The following is a 21,530-nucleotide window of genomic DNA, read 5'->3' as shown; positions in this document are numbered from 1 at the left end:
TTTAGTTTTTAGTGTTTGCAGTAACATTTTCATTACTTGTTTGTAAGATTGAAGATGACAAATTAGAACTACATGCAACAAAAGGATTTAGCTTATTTTACATCTGACTTTTTTTCTTTCTTTATTCCTTCTTTACCACTCTCTTTCAGGTTGCTGCTAAGTGGGAGAAAATTAGCTCAGTACTGATAGATGACTTTCTTGGAGTTGGAACTGAACAAGTACTGCTACTTTTCAAGGACTCCTTGAATTCAGATTGCCTGAGTTCTTTTAAAATAACGAACCTTGACAACTTAAACTATTCAGTAAGTTCTGTGTACTTTTTATACATTACTTTAAGAACATTTTAGAAAATTTGAGCACTTCAAAGCTTTTGACCTACCCTTTCAATATTTTTGATTTCATACTTAAAAGTAAACTTGTTGAACTTTGAAAATACATACATTGAATCTTCTAAATAATACGACTCTCCTTTCAACAAATGTTTTACAGATTGACTCCTTTTGATATAAATTTGGAACATAATATATCTGGTGTTCACTCAAGTGACAATAATACTGTAAATTATCTTTGCTTCCAAAAGGCACATTTTATACCAATAAACATAATATTGGATTAATTAAGGAATAAAATGAAGTGAAACTGCTTTATTAAAAAAAGTAACAGTTTATGATATTTTAAGATCTTGAGCATAAGGGAAATACTACCCTGTAAGTTTCATATCTATATAAAATATCTCTGAGCCTCAGGGCTTTTCTTTCGTTATTAAAATGAGTATAATTCTTATTTTCTCTAGTTACGGAATTTTATAAAAACCTAGTAAGCTGATACATTTTGAATCAGTATGCACACTTTAGGTGGGTGGTAATAGTGGTAATAATAGTTTCTATTTTCCTATTTACAAGAAGATGATGGGGAAAATATGTATCTTTTATATAACTGTGTATTGTGGCACACCGCCTTTTGGATAAACTTGTATTGTTTTTTGTATTATATTTTCTTAATCTTAAGAAATTTCAGTTTATTTCTAAATTTCAGTTATAATGTATTGTTTTATTTATTAGAGTGAAACTTTGGATTGCAATGAAGATGATTTACTTGATGACAAGCAAGCGAATTGTTATTTGGTGATTCCACCTCTGGAAAGAAGATTGAAAGTTAGTGTCTATGTTTGCTTTTTGCTTTTGCCTTTTTGGATTAGTGCATTCTAAATGGAGGATTGAACATTTAAAGAGCTTAAAGTATAAACAACTCACTGATTGAGGGGGAAAAAAGTGGTACAGGTATCCCCCGCTTTTTGGAAGTTCGCTTTACGGCCACTTTGCTTTCTGCCACTTAGCTTTTACGAAAGATCTGCATTAGCACCTGTTCTTGCTAACTGAAAGAAACCGGAGGAGGAGTTTTGCTTTTAGGAAAAAAGGCAAAAAGTGATTTGCTTTGCAAGGAGCCGTTAGAGAGGCAGCGCGCATCCCGAGCAGCGAGAGTGGCCCTACCCAGCTCCTTCCTGGGAACTGCACTCAGCATCTCAGCATCCAGCCGCCATAGCTTTGACCTGTGTCTGTGAGCACCTGTGCCTTATCTCCATTTATTCTGTGCATCCCTTAGCAAGAGTGTCCTAAGGTAATTGCTTTTTCACTTTACATCATTTCATAATGGCTTACAAAAGGTTTCATAGGCGTGTTCTACTTTCAGATGGTGGGAAAACTTGTATTTCAAAGGATCTATTAACTTTTTTGGTACCTCTGTAAAAACTATTATGACATTTCTTATAAATATACCATCTGAAAATGATTCCTTTTTGTAGTAAGATTGTATAAACTTAGTAAGCCTCGTACGATAGCATATAAGAAGCTGACTTTTGACTCCTAGTTTTTAGGATCAGTATACCATTACTCTTGTAAAGGAGCAGCAAATATGATGAATTGTGACATGTTCCAAAGATTAACAGTTTACTTTCAAGTTTTCCATGCAAAGCTCTCTTTTAAAGTTTTTGATTTTTTCCAAATGTATGAAGGTAATGAGCATTCCCTGTAAAATACTCAGACTGTGCAAAGAAATATTAAAAAGAAACTAATAATTACCTATGATTCCACTACTGAGATATAACCTGTTTTAACACTTTGCCTTACATATTCTTGTAGATGTTTTTAATGAATATATGCACGTTTACATGGAAATGTGATTATAAGATGCATGTTCTCATGTAACCTGCCTTTTTTCATTCATAAACATTTTCGCATATATTGAAAAGTTCAGAGAATAGTGCAGTGCTTATCTCTAGTCCCCGCATAGATTCAGCTGTTGTTACTTTTTAAAAAATCGTATTTGCTGTATCTGTTTGTGCTGTTATGTGTGTATGTGCATGTATATGTACATTTCTGCAGAACCGTTTGAAAGTTGCGAATATTGTAATACTTCACTCCTCAGTATTTTAGCAGGAGTCTCCTAAAAAATAGGGACATTGTCCTGTGTAACCCTGACACCATTATTGTACTTGGAAATTTAGTGTAATAATCTCTTAATCTTATTTACTATTCAGTCCATATTCAGATGGCTTCAATTGCCACAGAATGTTTTATATAGCTACCTTTTTAAGGATCCAATCAGAGTTTACACTTACACTTGATTATCATATGTTTCATGGTTTTTTTAATCTAGAATAATGCCTTCTGTCCCTTTTTAAAAAAGTGACGCTAATGGATTTGTCAGTTTCCTTGTGTTGTCATTCATCCTTTTCCTCTATCCCTGGTAAAGGGCCAAATAGTAAATATTTATGATTTGCAGGCCCTTTAGAAGTTTTTTTTGCAAGTATTTTAATATTAAAGTGAATTCACTAAATGCTTATTGAAGGCATAGTAGATGTGAACGTGAACAATAGGTAAATAAAACATCGTAATGGATATAGAACTATAACGGAGAAGGTTGATTACATTAAAACTGTGGTGCTCTGAACAAAGTAAAATAAATAAAAAATAAATTATGTAAAAAGAAATTGTAACATGTGACAAAGGATTAATTTTCTTAATATAAATATACATTCTAAAACAGTATTGTTGAATATGTAAAGTGGGCCGACCGCCTCAGAAGGGAACTTGTTATAACTATTAAAATATGAATTGCACATATCTTTTTACTCTTGCAATTTCACTTCTAGAAATCTGTTCTAAGGATATATTCATACATGTAAGCAAAACTAATTTTACAGGAATGTTTATGTAGTATTTATAAATAAAATTCAGTCAAAATCTTAATTTCCATCATTAGGAGCATGGTAAATAAATTATGATATAAATGAGCCACAGAATAATATGCAGCTGTCAAAAAGAATAAGGCAACTCTTTATACTGATTTTTAAATGATGCTAAAACAATTAAGTTTATGAAAGCATGACTTTCAGAAATTCCACTTCTGGTAATATATCACTTGATGTATTTGAATCAACTCTTCTGATAAAAGCAACTTAAAATAAGAGTTGAAATAGGTTTCAAAAATCTTCAAAGGTTCAAAAAGCTGAGAATATAAGAATAAATTAGCAGGCCAAACCCTAAAGGCCGGAACCCAGAGAGAGAAGCACAACACGATGCTGCTCTTGCCCTAGGAGCATTTGTACTTAACCTGAAGCAGGAGTGCCCTAACCTGGCAGAAAGTACATCAAGTCCTCTTTCAAAACACAGGTTTATCCTAGGCCTCTTCTAGATCTCAGAAGTAAGTTTTTAAAGAAAATGGGCCACCCACAGAATAAGCACATAAAGAAACAAAGCATCGTGATTAATTTTTCACACACAAAAAATAACCAAATATCATAAAACTAGAAGCACATTGAAATTAAAAGGAAAAACTCAACAGATGAGTTTAACAGTTGATTTAAAGAGATGTGAAACAAATAAGCAAACCAGACTGTTAGAAAAATTATCCAGAAGGTAGCACAGAGACAAAGAAGGAAAATATGAAAGAAACTGAGGTCAGGCACGGAATAAGGGATAGTGGAGTGTCCATTTTGTTTCAGATATCCACATGTTACCACTAGCTCTGTGGATACAAACATTTCTAAGCATTGGAAGGCCTTTTAGAGCTGAACAAATCTACCCTCTCCCCGATTTTGCAAATACGGAAACAAATGGAGAGCCAGAAATGTTAGGTGACTTGCAGAGCTGAAACTAGAGTTCGGCTCACTGGTCTTTCCCCTGTGACGTTTATTCTCCAGCTGCTTGTTGGAGGGGATGAGGAGAAACTGGGACCCTGGAGAAACTCGGGCCTAGGTACAGGGATGTTCACAGCAGCATTGTTTGTAATACTCCCCAACTGGGCGTAACACAGATGTGTAGCAATGGGATACTAGACAGGGCAACTGGTCGAGTGAGCTGATGGAATAATATAGAGCAATGAAACAAGCGAGCTGTAGCTACTCACGACAGATGGATGACTTGAAACCCAAGTCCATACAGAACAGTTCCATTCATGAAAGGCTCAGAAGCAACATGCACACACACAAACTGAACATATTCTTTAGGAGTTGATATAATGATGGTAACATTATGAGGACAAGCAAGGAAGTCATCTTGAAAGGCCAGGGTAGCATTGCCTGCAGTGGGGACAAGTTGGTGATTGGGGAGGACCCACATGCTGCTCCTGAGGGGCTGCTTTTTTGACCCGGATGTGGTTACATGGGTGTGGACTTCACTGTTCGTCTGTACACTTGTTTTTCTTTGTCTTGTGCATTCTTCTGCATGTATGTGAGAGATCACAGTAAGAATTAGAAAGCAAGTTTCGGTGACAGGCAGTGCAGTATGCGCCTATATTTGATTTGCGGTGGGTTTTATTTGTTTATGGGGAGGAGAATGAAAGCATTCCTTAACATATACATGGAAAAGTTCTGGAAAGGTAAATAATCTTATGGCTGTGCAAATGGGATTGAGGGTCTAGGAAGGGAAGGTGAGATGTCTTTTTATGTTGTTTAAATGGTTTATCATGGGCATATTTTCATAGTTTTATAACGAAACTTATAATAGCATAAAATATTGAAGTAGTCTAGTGACTCGGCGTTTTTCCCTGGAGTTGAAGGAAGCAAGGAAGAGAGAACACGTAATTTCATGGCCTCGTTGTCAGTCTGTCCACAGCCCTGTCTTCCGCTCCCTGCCCCTCCAGCAGCCTCAGGTTTGGCCCTCCTCCTCAGACAGGTCCATCTCCCATCCCCTCAGTCCTGAATCACTCAGCCAGTGAGTGATGGAGTGTGAATGATGTGGTGCCCACAGAACTAGGTCAAATGTGGTTTTAAAGTATTAGCTAGACGCTTTACATACCTTGTGCAACGAGGTAGGATTGAACTCAGTCTTCACTCTCCAACTGATAATTCATTGATAAAAAGAATGTACCTGCCTTAAAATGTAATTTAAAAGAAAGACAAAATACAGGATGCATTTTGTTTTTTCAGTCTCGAAAAACATGTTATATTAAAAGCTGAATTAATACTTAAACAGTCTCAGATATCCATGTGAAGTGAAATGGCTTCTAGTAGCTCAATGATGCAACTCTTTAAATTTTCAGGAGCAAAATATATTTCATGAATGTTTCATCCTTCGTACTGAAATTTGTTTACCTGCTACAATAAAAGGAGCCATTTGCCCTTTGCCCAGTTCAGAGCCAGTCCCCCCGCCACCCAGTAATTAAGAGTTGACCCCAGCCCTGAGTTTATTAGCACAAGATAAACTTGTGACAATTTTGGATCTGTTATGTGTTATCTTTAAAATTTTACTATAAAGGTTATATGAACAAAGGATTTCAAGGAGTATCAAATCAAAAGTGAGCATTTCTATTCATAATGGTACCTTCTGCTTTTTGAAGCAGAGATTATTTCAACAAGAAAATCAGTTTTCTTGTTGGGGCAGCCGTGCTGGTAGGCCTTGACTTTTATTCATATTGATTAGACTCATTCATATTCATATTGATTCATTACTTAACTCAGTAGGGAAACAGATGCAAATACATTGGCATTCTCTCAATTTGATCCATAAACTATTGTAATTATTTGCTGTGTTATTTTCCTTTGTAATTAGAGACTTAAAATTTATAATTAAAACAGTTTTGCTCTGAGAAGTAGTCTTTGCTTTTCTACAGAAAATGAATTAATAAGCAAATTTGGAGAAAATACTTAGTGAATTAATGGTATATTGGGTTTCATTTGAAATTTATGTCTCTGGCGGTGATTCTTCTTTATCCTTTACAGGTTGGTTTCATTTCTATTCACGAATTTCAGCAGCATCTCTTGCTTAAGGAAAAAATTATTTCAAAATCTTACAAAGCTTTAATGAACCTGTTTCAAGGGAAAGATGATAGTGTGTCAAGTACAGACAAGGTAAAATTAATCATGTGACCATTTCATCATTTTATGAATTGGAAATCTACAAGATACTGAAGTGATATTTAAATTGGAATGTTAGAATATATTAGACAATCCTCAATGGATCAAGAAGCAGAGTGGCAGGGATTATAATGGTGGGCTTCTATGACATTGAAAACTATTTGGTTAAAAAGCCAGTGTTTTACCAGTTTGCAATTATTCTTATTCTGTGGGATATTAAAATCTCAGTTATCAGTAACCTTGGGAAACAAGTCCTTTTTGTTTAAAAAAGATTGAACTATTAAACTTTTTTATTTGTGTGGTTTAGATAGAAATTACTCATGGGTGGATTACAGTTAATCCATGGACAACATGGGGGTGAGGGGTGCCAACCCTCCACACAGTTGAAAATCCATGAATAACTTTATACTTAGCCCTCTGTATCTCCAGTTCCCCATCCGCAGATTCAACGAACTGTGGATCGTGTAGTACTGAAGTATTTACTCTTGAAAAAATCCACATATAAGTGGACCATACAGTTTAAAGTTGTGTTGTTCAAGGGGTGACTATGTTTTCTGACTTCTGAAACAGAATATGTTGAATATTATTTAACCTTGTTTTAATGGTGCCATAATTTCATCACTAATATAATAATTGTTCTTTTAGTCTGTTGCATGGTTCATTTCTAAGGATATTTATTACTCTAGTTAATGTCCCTAAGTTGCTGTGCTTTTTTAGTCCTTACATATGCTTTTTATAATTTTACCTCTTGTTTTGTTTGGTGGTTGACCATCATAAGAACCTCTTCAGGTACCTTGCAGTTCCTTATGCCAGTATGGTAATGTAGAAAGTTAGCAAAAACTTCTTTGACTTCATAACAAACAGTATTTATGCATGTTAGTTCCATACAGAAAAAGACAGCATACCAAAATTCAAATAAATCAGGAAAAGCTGGACATAGAGAAATTTGTTGTTGCATTTTATTCCCTCAAGTCACTGACTTTAAGATTTACCATTCTTGTAATAGTCTATGCCTTGTGTCTGTATTTCAGTCTTAGCAATATGAGAATTTCACCCCAAAGTATGATTCCGTTAATGTAAGACAAGAGCACATCATGTTGCATTCCTGTATTACTGTTCTAATCTCCTGGGAAACGTCATGCAAGTCATTGTTGAAAGTCATTATTTAAAGTCTTCCCATTTCTCTTCCCTACTTGACCCCAGCGATTTTACCAGTATTAGAAAAGGGGAAGAAATGTTAGAACTTACTGCATTGAAACCACTATGTGCAAGGCACCATTTTAGGCCCTTTACATTCTTAACTTTAAAAGCAATTCTGGCAGCTAATAAAAATTTCTGCAGGTTTTAGGTGAATAGCCGGCCTCAACTCTCACAGCTACTGGCAGAAGCATCAGATTCCTAGGAACTTGTTGAGTTCACTATAGTACAAGTACTCATATTTTTTTTCAGTAATTACCACGTAGAGGAGGAGTATAGACAAATGGTTAATATAGATCATGGGCTCTGGAACCAATTGGCTTTGGTTCAGATCCCAGGTCTGCCTGTTGCTCACTGGGCGTCCGAGGGTGAGGTACTTAACCTCCCTGTGCCTCAGTTTTCCTTACCTGGAAAATGTAGAAAATAATACTACTGACCTAGGGTATTAGGGTTATTGAGATGGTTAAACAAATGGATATATGAATGGCATTTAGAACAATGCCTGACATATAGTAAACATTTAATAAGTGTCATGTATTATTAGTATCACTGTTTCTCCTATTTTCATTTGTATTATAAATCCATGTGTGTGGAAATGAATGAGTATGGCCTGGACTTAAAGAAAAAAATTTTAGCTGTAATTGATCAACAGTCCAAAGATAGTTTAATCAATGTTATTCATACAAAAATTTACAGTTATTAAGTTTACTTTAAGTCACTGACAAAGACTGGATTATTTTCAGCATGCCTTGGGCACATATTGTCAGATTATTTCTCAAAGTGGACTTGACTTCAGGTTTCCATCCCCGTGGGCTCTGTGTTGGATACTCAGAGCCTTCTTTACAATCAGGTCATGCTTCATGATCTGAGTCATAGTTAATTATATGTTTTATAAATTTTATTTTAGTGAATTATGTATAATCTATTGTATATATTGTAGATGTTAATGTATTTTAAAATATGTCTGCCATAATGCCTAGCCTAAAGCTGCTTTATGTTATGTTTTTAGTCTTGCTACATTTGGCAGGTTTTTTTTTGTAATCAGTTATTTAAACATATTTTTCTATAAGGAATGTCTTGTTACTCTTTGTGGTAAAGAAGAAAATCCTGCCAATACCTTTGATGAAAAGTTATCAGGCAATTTTCAAGATCCAGAACAGCTAGTAGAGAAGATATGATATCGTGTAATAGAAGATAGCTTGGTTGTTGGAGTGAAAACACATCTTCTTTGAAGCTGTAAGTAAATTCTAACATGCTAACATCATCTTGATGCCCTGGAATAGCACTGGCCAACAGAAATATAATGCATGCCCCATAAGTAACCTTCACTGTTCTGGTAGCCATATTAAATAGAAACAGAAACACATGAAATTAGTTTAAATAATATATCCAAGACAATATTATTGTTGATGGATAAATGATATTCTGTATTAAAATGCAGATTTCATTCACATCATTTGGAGGAGTATAAAATACAATTTTTACTTTAGAGGTATTTCATTCTAAATGATTACCAAATTAACTCTTTTAAAAAATGAGTACTTTTTCCCTTGTTTAAGAGGAAAAGAGAAAAATCTACCTCAAAAATAAAATACAAGCATTATTTTACCTTTCCTTTTTCTTACAAATTACTTTCCTAAAGTCCAGCATATTTACAATGTTTTTGCTTTCCTGTTTCAAGAGAAGTGCTATTACAGGATCTTTAAAAATGTGTTTGGTTTTTACACTTAATTTTCTGATACACTGTACATTTGAAATGATAATTCCTGGGAAAGGAGAGAATAAAAATTTTTTGTTGTGTTTGTATGACCTTTAATCATCTGTTTGATTTTAAGGAATGAGCTTGTAGACTAAACTGAGCTGTATTTTTTACAGGTCCTCAAGTCTTGTGACTTTATCGCTATCAATGGATCAAGCCCATAACTACAGCTTTCCGCTTATTAAGTGTCAAAATAGGGTGATCACGTTGAGTAGGAATTCTTCCCCAGTGCCATATGAAATAGGATCAGAGGTAAAAAGAATCAAGATGAGTGTTGGTAGTGAGGAAGAGGAAGGGAAAGAGGAAAGTGTTGTTTGTGAACAACCCTTGGAGAAAGACTGTATACAAATGATTACTGCTGTAACATCTCTGTCACCACTTTTAGCGTTCAGTAATTTTTGTTGCATTGTGCTGCTACAAATTAAAGAGAGAGAGAATGGTAATTATTCTGAAGCTCGTTGCGTTCAATGTGGCAGAATTTGTTTCAGTCTAGAAGATCTTTCAAGTGGGAAATACCTGCTGACGTTTCCAAAGAAGAAACTTCTAGGTAATTTTTGTAGGTCCTTTTTAATCATATACCTAATTGAATCAGAAAATTTTAAGAACTCCCTTGATGTGGTAATGGCCAGGGTTTGATGACAGTGCTTGTGATGTGTTTTTGTTGTAGAACACACGGAAGATCTCTTCGCACTTCTCGCTGCATCGCGCGAAACTTGTTTTCAAATCACATCACCCAGCTATGCTCTGACTTCAGTGAAGGTGTGGCTCTTAGAACACATGGAATGTGAAGTAATCAAAGAATTTCCAGAAATTTACTTTTGTAAAAGGCCACGAAGTTTCTATGGGACACTTTTCAACTGGAAACAAAGAACACCATTTGAAGGGACTTTAATAGTCTATTCCAGGTAATGCACATCAAGCTGGAATTGGTCCAGGGAAGTGTGTGTGTATAGGGGTGTGGTCCAACAGGGATCCCCGCAGTAGTGTTGTGTACCATTGTGGGACATGTCTAGGTCATCACCTGGTACAGCACGAGTGGACAGGTGGTCTCATTTAGGAGCTGAAGCTGTTTTAATTTTATGTTTGTTTTTGGCCTAATAATTATTTTAAGGTTTCCTTTCACCTCTCCCCCACAATGAAATTTTAAAAATACAGTTTTGATCTTACTACTCCGAGAAAATGTAATCAGGAAGCAACCTGATGAATATTAACTGAGTTGATTGAGCATATGTATATAGTTGTTCCTCTGTATCTACAGAGGATTGATTCCAGGATCCTGGTGGATGCCAAAATCCACAGATGCTCAAGTCCCTTCTATAAAATGGCATAGTACAGTCTGCCCTCCATATCTGTGGATTCCACATCTGCAGATTCACCCAAACATGGGGCCGACTGTATTTAGTTGCTACAGTCTGAATTGTATCGGTGCCCACATGCATGCATTATTGGTTCTGTTCATCACTGGAGGGTCTATAAATGAATATTGATTGATTACTATGGTATGTTGTATATGACTGTTTTGTGCTCTTCTGAGTTTTCTAATAGTGTGTTTGATTTTTTCATTCCAGGAATCAAACAGTTTTGTTCCAGTGCCTTCATAATCTCAGCAGAGTTCTACCTATAAACAGTTTCTTCAAAAATCTAACATTAGGAAGTGAGGATTTCCTAATTGATCATTTGGCATTAGCTTTGGAGAAGGAATTGGTTACCCTTGGTTCTCTTTCTTCTGCCATAGTTAAGGTTGAAAGCAGCTCGGTGCAGAGGTGTGAAGCAAGCCAAGAAAAGAGTAGTGGTGATGTGGCTACTTTATCAGAGGAAAGCATCCATCTCTACAGAAAAGAACTTCAGAGAGAAAAGAAGGAAACGTTGGGGACGAACCTAAAAGTGAGTGGTGCTCTTTATAGAGAAATAACTTTGAAATTAGCTGAGGTTCAGCTGAAATCAGACCTTGCTGCCCAGAAACTGACTGATGTATAATTACAATCTCAATTTGATTACATTTTAGAATATTTTTCCCTGTCAGAAGGTTTTGGTTCTACTTGTTTTCATTTTACATTATATGCCTCCTCTGTAAAAATAAAGATTGAGGCTTACTGTAGAATATTTGGTTTTGAAGATGCACACAATAGCATGCCTTAGAGCAGCACTTCTCAACTGGACTTATTTTGCCTCCCAGGGGCTTATGGCTATGTCCAGGGATATTTTTGGTTGTCAGAAGTAGTGGAGGTGGGGAGGGCGGGAGAGGGGTGCTATTCCAATCTCGTGGGTGAGACAAGGATGCTGCCGAACTTCCTGCCCTGCACAGGACAGCTCTACAGCAAAGAATGATCCAGCCTCAAATGTGAGTAATGCTGAGGTGGAGAAATCCTGCCTCCAAGTTACCACTTAAGTGAAGAGACAAGTGATGTAACAGTATTTTGTTCTAAATCTTCAAAAAAGTAAATAGCCCTTTTATTATATTCTGCTTAATAAAACCTAGCATATAAAAATCAGCTTCAAACAAACAAGGTTGTCAGGATTCAGAAGTTTCTGTAAACATCAGGCCCCTATGGAAATTTAAATGGCAGAGTCTCTAGGTGAGACCATTAAAATGAAAATGTTGGAAACCCTTGATAAAGTAAATTTTATTAGAAAGCTTCTCTGAAATTGTGTAAGTTGATAGGAATGTGAAAATTTTAGGGCATTTCTCTGAAAAGCATCTCTTTCAAAAGGCTAAGCATGCTTCATAGGCCACTATATTTAAAAAATTGAAAACGCCTTTAAGCCATCTGAAATTCCAATGCTAGGCAAAGCTAAAATATTAAATTATAACTAAAATAACTTAAAGAATATGGTACTCCTTAGGGACTGATAAATTGAAAAATAAATGAAAATTCATTTCAGTTAGGTGATTTTTAAGGGGTCCAATGAGGCATTTCAAAGGGATAAAAATTCAATCTATTCTCTTTCCTTTTTGGAGAAATAAGAATCTGGAGTAATAAGAGAATGTCAGGAGAAAGGAAAAGACACAAAAAGATATGAGCCAAAAGGAACGTTACCGATCCTTTTTGCTCTAAAATCCTTAAGTACTTGAGATGAAAGTTTCTATCTCAGTTGAAAGAAGTAAAGATGATTATAGGAAGTGGCATTTTATGCTTGCAGTAATGAAGCACTAATCCCCCCCTCCACCCCGTGCCTTAGAAGTCCTTGTCCCTAATGATCTGGGGATGCAAGTGGGTTTTAGAGAATATCCGTTATTATTGCCTCGTCTCGGTTTTTATGGTTGTCGTATAATATGCTACCTCCTTTTTTAGTAATCCATTGCAAATTGAGAGAGAGCTCTATAGCTCTATTTCTATGAAATGTCAATGGAAAATATTTCAGACTTTCTGGAAATGGAAATGTGATAATGTCAGGATTAATTGTGGAAATCTGGATCCAGCATGTGTCAGTAGATATAGTGCAACTGCCCATGACATGTTCTGAAAGAACAACCAACTCAAAAATACAGGAACTAAATTGTAAAATGGAGGCAGTCAAAAGACTAAACAGAATTTAATTGTAATAGTCTATCTGTATGAAAGCTAGGATAGTTTTTAAAAAATGCATCTTGCTTATTTTTTATTTATAAGAGCACTGAAGGGTATTAATCTATACGTACCAAATGCCCGCTTTACAAGTGAGCTTTGTACTCCAGCAAAACTTTCCTACTGAACTACAGGCTAGAAAAGCCAGAGTTTAAGGAAGTGATGTGGTTGCCGTGCCCTCCTGATTCAGTTGCATTTCCCTCTGAAATCCCATTCCTCTGACCGCTTCATCGCGAATCTGGCGCTCCCCTCAAGAACCTGTCCTCCCAAATCCACACGGCTTAAGTGGAAATCAATTTTGTTTTGGAGCAGAGCCCTCCACAGTTTTCAGACACAAAACTCTGCGTTGGCCTCCTGATCCCTTAATTTAGGAATATGTGCAAGCCAGCTTCGGCTGCACGTTATTCAGTTTGGTGACCAGGTTGAGGAAAGGGGGAAGAAATGTAACATGTATTGACTATCAACTCCATACCAGTGAGTAGGCTTGAAAGTAGGCGTGCGCGCGCACACACACACACACACACACACACCCGTATCTACACAGATGTATGGTTTAATCCTTCATAGCAGCCCATTAGTGTTGTCCCCAGTATGAAAAAAAGATGCTAAACCAAATTAAGCGAGTACATGCAAGCAACTGGATCCTATACACCTGTTACAGATTTTTTCAAAATCAGCAGACCCGTTAAGAATTCTAATAATATATTAGTGAATCTTTTGTTGTCCTGGTAACTTCTCTTTATACCACATAGAATTGACTGCTCAGTTTTTTATCAGTCTCAGAAAGGAAAAGATCAAATTAACTTACTTCTTTGCCTGCCCTTCCCAATAACAGCAAAGCTTTCTTACCTTTTTTTCCCCCCTAAAACTTGGCAATGCCAGGTATTGAAAGGTATCCTTTCTCTTGTATTCAATTTATGAAAAAATTACTTTCCATCCTCAGAATTGAGTGAAAGCTTGTTCTTGGGCAATCCCATCTGGGGAACTCTAGGCTTTTACTGCTAAAGAAGAGAGTGTGATGTCATAGAAAGAATGCTGAGCCATAAACCATGTGTTTAATTCAGTCCTTCAAAGATTTGTCCTTTTTTCACTTTCTGAGTTTCCTGGATCTGTTACATCAAGTGCTTACTGCCTCAGCAAGCCTATCAAACTCCATCCTATCAAATCTTGCTATGTTGAGTATCTTCACAGTGCTCACAGTGTGGCCACTTTCTAGAACCTTATTTCAATAATCCTGTCTTGCCTATCTGTTCAGTAGGGTAGCCGGCACTATTCAGGTAGTGAATGTTCATAAGGGCAGAAGGTCAGACACCTCTCTGGCCCTCCCTATGCAGGTTTTTCCTGGGCTACACTTGGGAGCATCTGCACGGGACAGAAGTACCCGTATGCCTCGCTACAGGGCAACACAACACTCCTGAGTTCAGCTAGGAAAATAATTCTTCAGCATCTTTACTTCATCTTGAATTATCCATTTCCCCACAGCAGCAGTCCCTTACCCAAAAGTAGAAGTCATGTTATGGCCAGTAAAGCATACTCTTAGTGACCAGCTGAAGAAAGCACTTCACTCTAGATACCAAGTCCGTCAGGAGTGGGAGAGAAGTGTGATGCACTCTGTTGATTACCTGTTCTGCATCACTTTCCTCCTTTTCTCATACCAGAACTCTCATTTTGCTCAAGAAACTTCCTTTCCACTGTTCATGTGATTGCACAAGTGGACTCTGTCTCCAGTTGCAGAGGTGAGTCCTGACTAGTCTAAGCCAGTTAGTACGAGACATTTCTCTGGCAGCTGGTACTCTGGGATGGGTACAAACTTAAATTGGGCCTAGTTGGACCGAGTCCTTCCCTTTAGTCTGACTAGGAGGAGGCTCTTCCTATCTTGCTGGAAGTAGGTGGCCATAACTTAAAAAGTTGAGAGTTATAATCACAGGAAGTTCGGCTTTAGAATGAATTTGCCACTGTAGACTGCAAAATTGTTTTATTGTGCTGCTGACTCAAACCTGAATTTCACCCATTCCTGGGACTGCCTCTTATTTCAAAAAAAATTCCTTGTAACAGAAATCAAGGTTTCTATTACTTGCAGCTGAAATAATTTCTCACTGTTAGAAATGGAATATAGAATCCCAGAGAACAAAATTGCTCAGACGTGCAGTCCCAGGACAGGAACAGTTTACTATAGAAACAGGGTGCTTGTACCTGCTAAAAGAAGGTGAGGGGAACTGACTCACTCTGCTGTACACCTGAAACTAACACAACATTGTAAATCAACTATATTCAATAGAAAGCTGTTAGTTTTGGGGAAAAAAAAAAAAGGAAGAGCCTCCCCCCAACCCCGGTTCATTTCTGGACTGTGGCTCATTAGGCCACTTTCCTGTGTTTTTTATTCTTTTAAGTTTACAACTCAAATTAGTTCATACCTGATAGTGGTTTATATCTGAGATAAGATATATATTTTTAAAAAGCCTTCATCTTTTCTTTATTCCTTAGCTTTCCTCTGGTATTACACTTGGTTAATTATGCCTTCCTCATTCGCTTAGTGGTACATGTCAGATTATTTAACCTATTTCTTCATATTTCCTGTTTTAGAATATAGAATTATAAATGTAAGGGCCATATTTATTGTATTTCTTAGATAGCGGAAGAATTCAGACTTGCAATTCTCTTCTGACAACTTTTCTCATATTCTCAACCATATCTTCTCCAACAGGAAGAGAAAGAAATCTTTACCAATTTTGATTGCTCTAGGAGTCTTTGTGCTAAGAAAAATGAATTTGATATTATGGGACTGTTTTGGAAATAGGGCAGTATTGCTATATCAAAAGAGATGCAGGGCCTTATTGATTAAAAGTTTGTATCCTTTTCAAAGACAACAAATATGTGCCAGAACTTGAGTGGTTGCCTTTTAATATATACTAGGGAGCAAAAGATAAGCTGTCCAGACTTCACTCTAACTTCATAAAAAAAAATCAAGATGATGGAAATAATCAGTGTAGTCTTTGTAAGCCTGATGAGATATTTTAAGGTGTAGAATGACTAAGTCATTTGGTTATGTCAGGTGTGATAATAAAATCCTCTTAATAAGTTATCCAAACAGGAAATGGATATACACTAACACTTGAAAGATGCTGGTAAAAGGAGTAAAAACATTGGGAGTGGGGGTAGCGCTTAGCATCTGAAGGGAGACAGGACCAAGTATGTTCTTGACAGTCTGCAAAATCTTCAGAGCAAGTGTACATGTGGTGCATGTGCTGGGCCCACCAAGACGAGGTGGGGCTGTGTGTGCAGACTGGTCTGGTGTTTCCTGAAGCCAGTGCCACCTGGAAGGGGAAAGAAGGAGCCTAGAATTATAAATAGTAGGAAGAATAATTAGACAAAATTTAGGAAAAGCATTGAAGAAAGCGGTAATCACACTCGCATACCAGTTTTCTATAATGTGACATGGTGGGAAATAGCAATAGTGAACATTTATGGATTATTTTGTGCCAGACATTGATATGAATGCTTAGCCTGTAAGATGCTTACAACCCTATAAAACTCTGCTTTCCAAGACATTGCCACTAGTCATGTTTGGCTATTTAAATTTACATTTAAGTGAATTAAAATTAAATTAAAACTTCAGTTAGCTGCACTAGCCACATTTCAGATGCTCAATAGCCACATGTGGCTAGTGGCTACGATTTGGGCAGTACAAAATAGGACATTTGCAAAATCTCAGCAAGTTCTGTTACACAGTGCTGCTGTAAGATATGTACTTTTAATGATCTCTTATTTACAGACCAAGAAACTGAGACCCACACATGTTAAATAATATTCCCAAGGTCATATAGTTAGTAAGGAACAGAGCCAAGATTCAAATCCAGTGTAGCTCCAGGACCTTTGCTCTTCCACTGCTATGCCATTTGACTTAAAAAGTCAGTTTGATAAAACACTGCTGTGTCTTCTGATAATTTAATATTAACAAAATACAGTTATTTTAAAAATTTGCAAAAAATGTACAATTGAATAGAAGTATAAATTTATTAATATTGAGATATCAGAGGAAATGTGGGCCATGTCATCTTTTTTCAATATTATTTATTGAAGTACAGTTGACATACAATATTATATGTTACTGGTGTACAATATAGTGATTCACAATTTTTAAAGGTTATACTCCATTTATAGTTATAAAATACTGGCTATATTCCCTGTGTTGTACAATATATCCTTATAGCTTATTTTATAATTAATAATTTGTACTTCTTAATCTCCTACCCCTATATTGCCCCTCACCCCTTCCCTCTCCCCACTGGTAACCACTAGTTCTCTGTTATCTCTGAGTCTGCTTCTTTTGTGTTATATACTAGTTTGTTGCATTTTTCAGATTCCACATTATAAGTAAAATATAGTATTTGTCTTTCTCTGACTTATTTCACTTAGCATAATACCCTCCAAGTCCACCATGTTGCTGCAAATGGCAAAATTTCATTCTTTTTACGGCTGAGTAATATTCCACTGCGCGCACACACACACACACACACACACACACACACACCATGTCTTCTTTATCCATTCATCTGTTGATGGACAGTTAGATTGTTTCCATGTCTTGGCAATTGTAAATATTGCTGCTATGAAAATTGGGGTGCATGTATCCTTTTGAATTAGTGGTTTTGGTTGTTTCAGATACATATCCAAGAGTGGAATTGCTGGGTCATATAGTAGTTCTATTTTTAGTTTTTTTAGAAACCTCCATACTGTCTTCCATAGTGGCTGCACCAACTTACATTCCCACCAAGTGTACAATGGTTCCTTTTTCTCCATATCCTCACCAACATTTGTTATTTGTAGATTTTTTTGATTATAGCCATCTGGCAGGTGTGAGGGAATATCTTGTAGTTTTGATTTGCATTTCTCTGATAATTAGCTATATTGAGCATCTTTTCATGAGCCTCTTAGCCATCTGCATGTCCTCTTTGGAGAAATGTCTATTCAGGTCTTCTGCTCATTTTTTATGAACTTTCTTTTTAATGATTTGTATCAGCTGTTTATATATTTTGGTTATTAACCTCTTTTCATTCATATTATTTGCAGATATTTTATCCTATTCAGTAGATTGTCTTTTCATTTTGTCAATGTTTCCTTTGCTGTGAGCCATTTATGTTAAATCCTGTAATGGGCAAGTCCATAGAGTTGACTGATGGCCCCACCTGACTTTTATCTCTTGACTACTGCTTCTAACTGTATCTAGATAACCTGAGTCTCTCTTCCCTGTCTCCTTTCAGTTGTCTTTGTTAGAACCATCACTGTCCAGAATTATTGCATTTACCATTGATCATTCATATTTTGGGGTTTCTTAAAAGAAAGTGTCATTTCTTTAAATAACCATTGAGTAACTTCTCTTTGAGACATCTCTAGGAGGTCTTGAAATTCTCTGAAGTATTTGTCATTGACTGGGAATCACTGCAGTAGAGCTTACAATTCCAGGAAACATTAGACTAGAAAACTTGCATCTTTATTCCAGATGAGTACATCACTTGAGAAGAAAAGGGGTGGAATTCAGTTTTCTTTTTTTACCCTTTGTGTTTGTGAATCCTTCCAAATGATGTGCCTGTAGAAAACATTTCATCTGTTTGAAAATTCAGTGGTGTATGAAGTGGACGTGGATACAGAGATCTTTCATCCAGTCATGTGTTTGTTGACATTTCATTGAATACACTGTCATGCCCAGGCTTATAAGTAGGTGCTAGGGATATAAAGATAAATATGACTTTTCGCAGCTTTCAGAGAGCTTGCAGCCTTAATGGGAGAGACAGTAGCACAGAGTTATATGCTACACTGAGATAATTCATAGAAGTATTCCTGGGGTTTCATGGGAATACCCTTATGGGGCACTATACCCGTTAGGGACACCATCTGAGAGCAGGAGTTGGTGATTTTGCATAACAGGACTCTTTAAGGATCTGATAGATTTTAAGGGTATTCATGTTGGGGTGGTTGTGGATTACAGTGGTATTATAACATACTGGAATTTTGCCTGATGATTCAGGGATCATCCACCAGACCTGTTGCTGCCCCATGAAGAAAGGCCTAGAGAGATATGTATACACAAAGAAAGACGTTCAAACCAGATCACTTGGGACACTAAAAAGGGGTCTAAAATATTTAAATCGTGCAATTTTGAAATATTCATTGATCGAAAAATTGGTTTTACTATATTGGTGAACCCATAAAATAATTATATTCAGAACCCTTTTAGAAATAAAATTTGTTCTCAGAATTAAAATACCATATCTGTGTATGTTAAATTTTAAATTGATTTTCTGAATTATTTTACCTATTGTGGTAAATGTATAATATTAAGTTTACCATCTTAATCGTTTTTAAGTGTATAGTTCAGTAGTGTTAAGTATATTCACACTGTTGCGCAATAGACCTCTAGAACTTTTCATCTTGTGAAAGTGAAACTCTTTACACATCAGACATGAATACGCCCTCTACCTCTGCCTAGCTCTTGCTTTACACGAATAATTCTCAGCCATGGTTGTTGATAAGAATCAACTGAGGACTTGTTAAAGGGGTTTACTTATCTTAAGCTGCACCCCAAAGATTCTGATCCAGTTGGTCTGGTTTCTGCCTTGGGCCTTGGCATCAGTTTAAAAATTACCCAGAGGATTTTGATGTACAAGCCAGAGCCAGTGCTTTACAACAAGCAGCAAATCAACTTGACCATTTCAGGGGGCACAGCTTCACAGATTTTTCTTTGTAAAGGAAATCTCCCTTCATGTCTTACTACCCATATTCAGTCTTAATATGGCCTATGGTCATTTGAATATCGTGTGTTGATTGGCTTAGATTATGAGAGGGAGACTTCACTGCTTACTACTGCTGAAATGTTTTTCTGTAGGCATTTGTTATGGGTTGAATTGTGCTCCCCTCCACCCACGCCCCCACCAAAGATATGCTGAGGTCCTAAACCTTAGTATCTCAGAATGTGACTTTGTTTGGAAATAGGGCTGTTACAGATGTGATTAGTTAGGTTGAGATGAGGTCATACTGGAGTGGGGTAGGCTCCTAATCCAGTGTGACTGGCGTCCTTATAAGAAGATGTGAAGACAGCAACAGGGAGAAAGCAGTGTGACAATGTAGGCAGAGATTGGACTTACATAGCTGCAAGCCAAGGGATGCTAAAGATTGCCAGCAAGTCACCAGAAGCTAGGAAGAGGCAAGGAAGGATTCCCCTACAGATTCCAGAGGGAGGATGCCCCTGCGTACATCTCGATTTCAGACTTGTCACCTCCAGAGCTGTGAACCAGATTTCTGTAGTTTTAAACCACTCAGTTTGTGGCCTTTTATTTCAGTGGCCCTAGGAAACTAATATAACACTTATTACCCAGTTATTCATTACGTTAGTTTTAAAAGTTATAAAATCAAGGATCTTTAGGAGGAAGAGTAGGTCATTATAAAGGAAAATGGAAAAAAAAAAACCCAGCATGATGTTTGCTTAGGACTGTAAGCAGATGGTTCTTAGTGTTAAAGTATAAGATTCCATCATTATAAGATTCTGTCATTATCTTTCCATTGTTTCAGTGTTCATTCAGTGGCTTCCCTTTAATTTTAGAGTAAAGATCAAAATCCATATGTGATGTGTTAAGATACAGTGTCATCTGATCTACCTAGTGATCTACCTAGTGAGTCTACCTATCCTTGTGGGCACTAGTCACTGACATCCCATCAGTTCTTCAAGCATAGCCTTTTGCTTCCCACATCAAATTCTGCACATACTGTTCCTATTATCTGTGCTGCTGTCTCTTCATTCCTAGTCTCCCATTCATGCAGTTTCATGCTCATTCATCCTTCAAATCTCAGTTCTTAATTCACTTCCTCATGGAAACCTCTGACCCTCGAAGACCAGGTCAAGTTCCCCTGGTACATACTTTAGTAGTACTCTATACTTCTTTTCAGTGGCTGTAATTATAATTTAATAGCTAACTAATTATAGGCAGGTACTATAGTTAACTCCAATTTGAAATCAGGGCTGTTGAGTCCAAAATGTAACCCCCTCCCCCCCCAGTACTCTTAACTTCTTTATGGGCAGGGCCCTTTTCTGTCTTGATCACCTTTGTATCCCATCGGGCATAGTACTTTGCACATAATTTGTGCTTAACTGATATTAGTGTACATTTTTTTTAAAAAGAAAAAAATGAATGAAATGTAGTTTTAAGAAATTTAAGTAAAGAGCCAACCTCAGTGTGTTTGTGTGTTTGAGGTAGGGGAGGTTTTCCATATCATGTATCATATTAGGTTGCTTGTACTTAATTCTTCTATCACTGGTTCCCAGCCTTTGATCATGTGAGTGGGTGTAGTTTTCAAAACTGGGGAGACCAGCATAAATTTGGTAACTTTTTGCCATGTAAGGATGTTAAACAATGGCACCCATGCCACCATCATTTCATAAAACAGAATATATGGATGCTAAATGTGTAATCATAGAATACAAATAATTTAAACTGAATAAATTTGGTCTCATTAATAAATCACTACGTTGTCTTTATTTTTCTCAGTCTTATTGTACAACACAGCAATGGAAACTTATGGACTGACACTAGTCAGTGGATCAATGTTTAGGAATCATAGATGGGAAGTTTTGTTGGAATTTATGTTGGCAGGTGGCCAC

At 36.6% G+C, this 21,530-nt stretch overlaps 2 protein-coding genes across 2 annotated transcripts in view; both read left to right on the top strand.

Annotated features, from left to right (window-relative positions):
• LOC141576427 (Fanconi anemia group B protein-like) overlaps positions 1–9,565 on the top strand; it is a 21,983-nt gene extending 12,418 nt beyond the window's left edge. The window contains exons 3-7 of the mRNA XM_074359734.1: positions 150–302; positions 1,062–1,154; positions 6,221–6,349; positions 8,623–8,788; positions 9,428–9,565. Of these exons, the coding sequence (XP_074215835.1) occupies positions 150–302; positions 1,062–1,154; positions 6,221–6,349; positions 8,623–8,730 (483 nt within the window). The 3' untranslated portion in view covers positions 8,731–8,788; positions 9,428–9,565. The remainder of the gene's footprint in view (positions 1–149; positions 303–1,061; positions 1,155–6,220; positions 6,350–8,622; positions 8,789–9,427) is intronic.
• Positions 8,860–21,530, top strand: LOC141576423 (Fanconi anemia group B protein-like). The gene is made up of 4 exons (XM_074359679.1): positions 8,860–8,870; positions 9,428–9,858; positions 9,979–10,216; positions 10,880–21,530. Exons 1-4 carry the CDS (start codon positions 8,860–8,862, stop codon positions 11,286–11,288), a joined length of 1,089 nt encoding a protein of 362 aa, XP_074215780.1. The 3' UTR covers positions 11,289–21,530.

Source organism: Camelus bactrianus, chromosome X (genome assembly GCF_048773025.1).
Source record: "Camelus bactrianus isolate YW-2024 breed Bactrian camel chromosome X, ASM4877302v1, whole genome shotgun sequence".
NCBI classification, from domain to species: domain Eukaryota; kingdom Metazoa; phylum Chordata; class Mammalia; order Artiodactyla; family Camelidae; genus Camelus; species Camelus bactrianus.
Note: the sequence above shows the minus strand (reverse complement) of the source record. Positions and strands in the feature narration are given on the sequence as shown.

Coding starts and splice junctions, on each gene's coding strand:
- LOC141576423 (XM_074359679.1), top strand. Junction 9,859..9,978: donor TCCAAAGAAGAAACTTCTAG/GTAATTTTTGTA, acceptor TTTTTGTTGTAG/AACACACGGAAGATCTCTTC. Junction 10,217..10,879: donor ACTTTAATAGTCTATTCCAG/GTAATGCACATC, acceptor TTTTCATTCCAG/GAATCAAACAGTTTTGTTCC.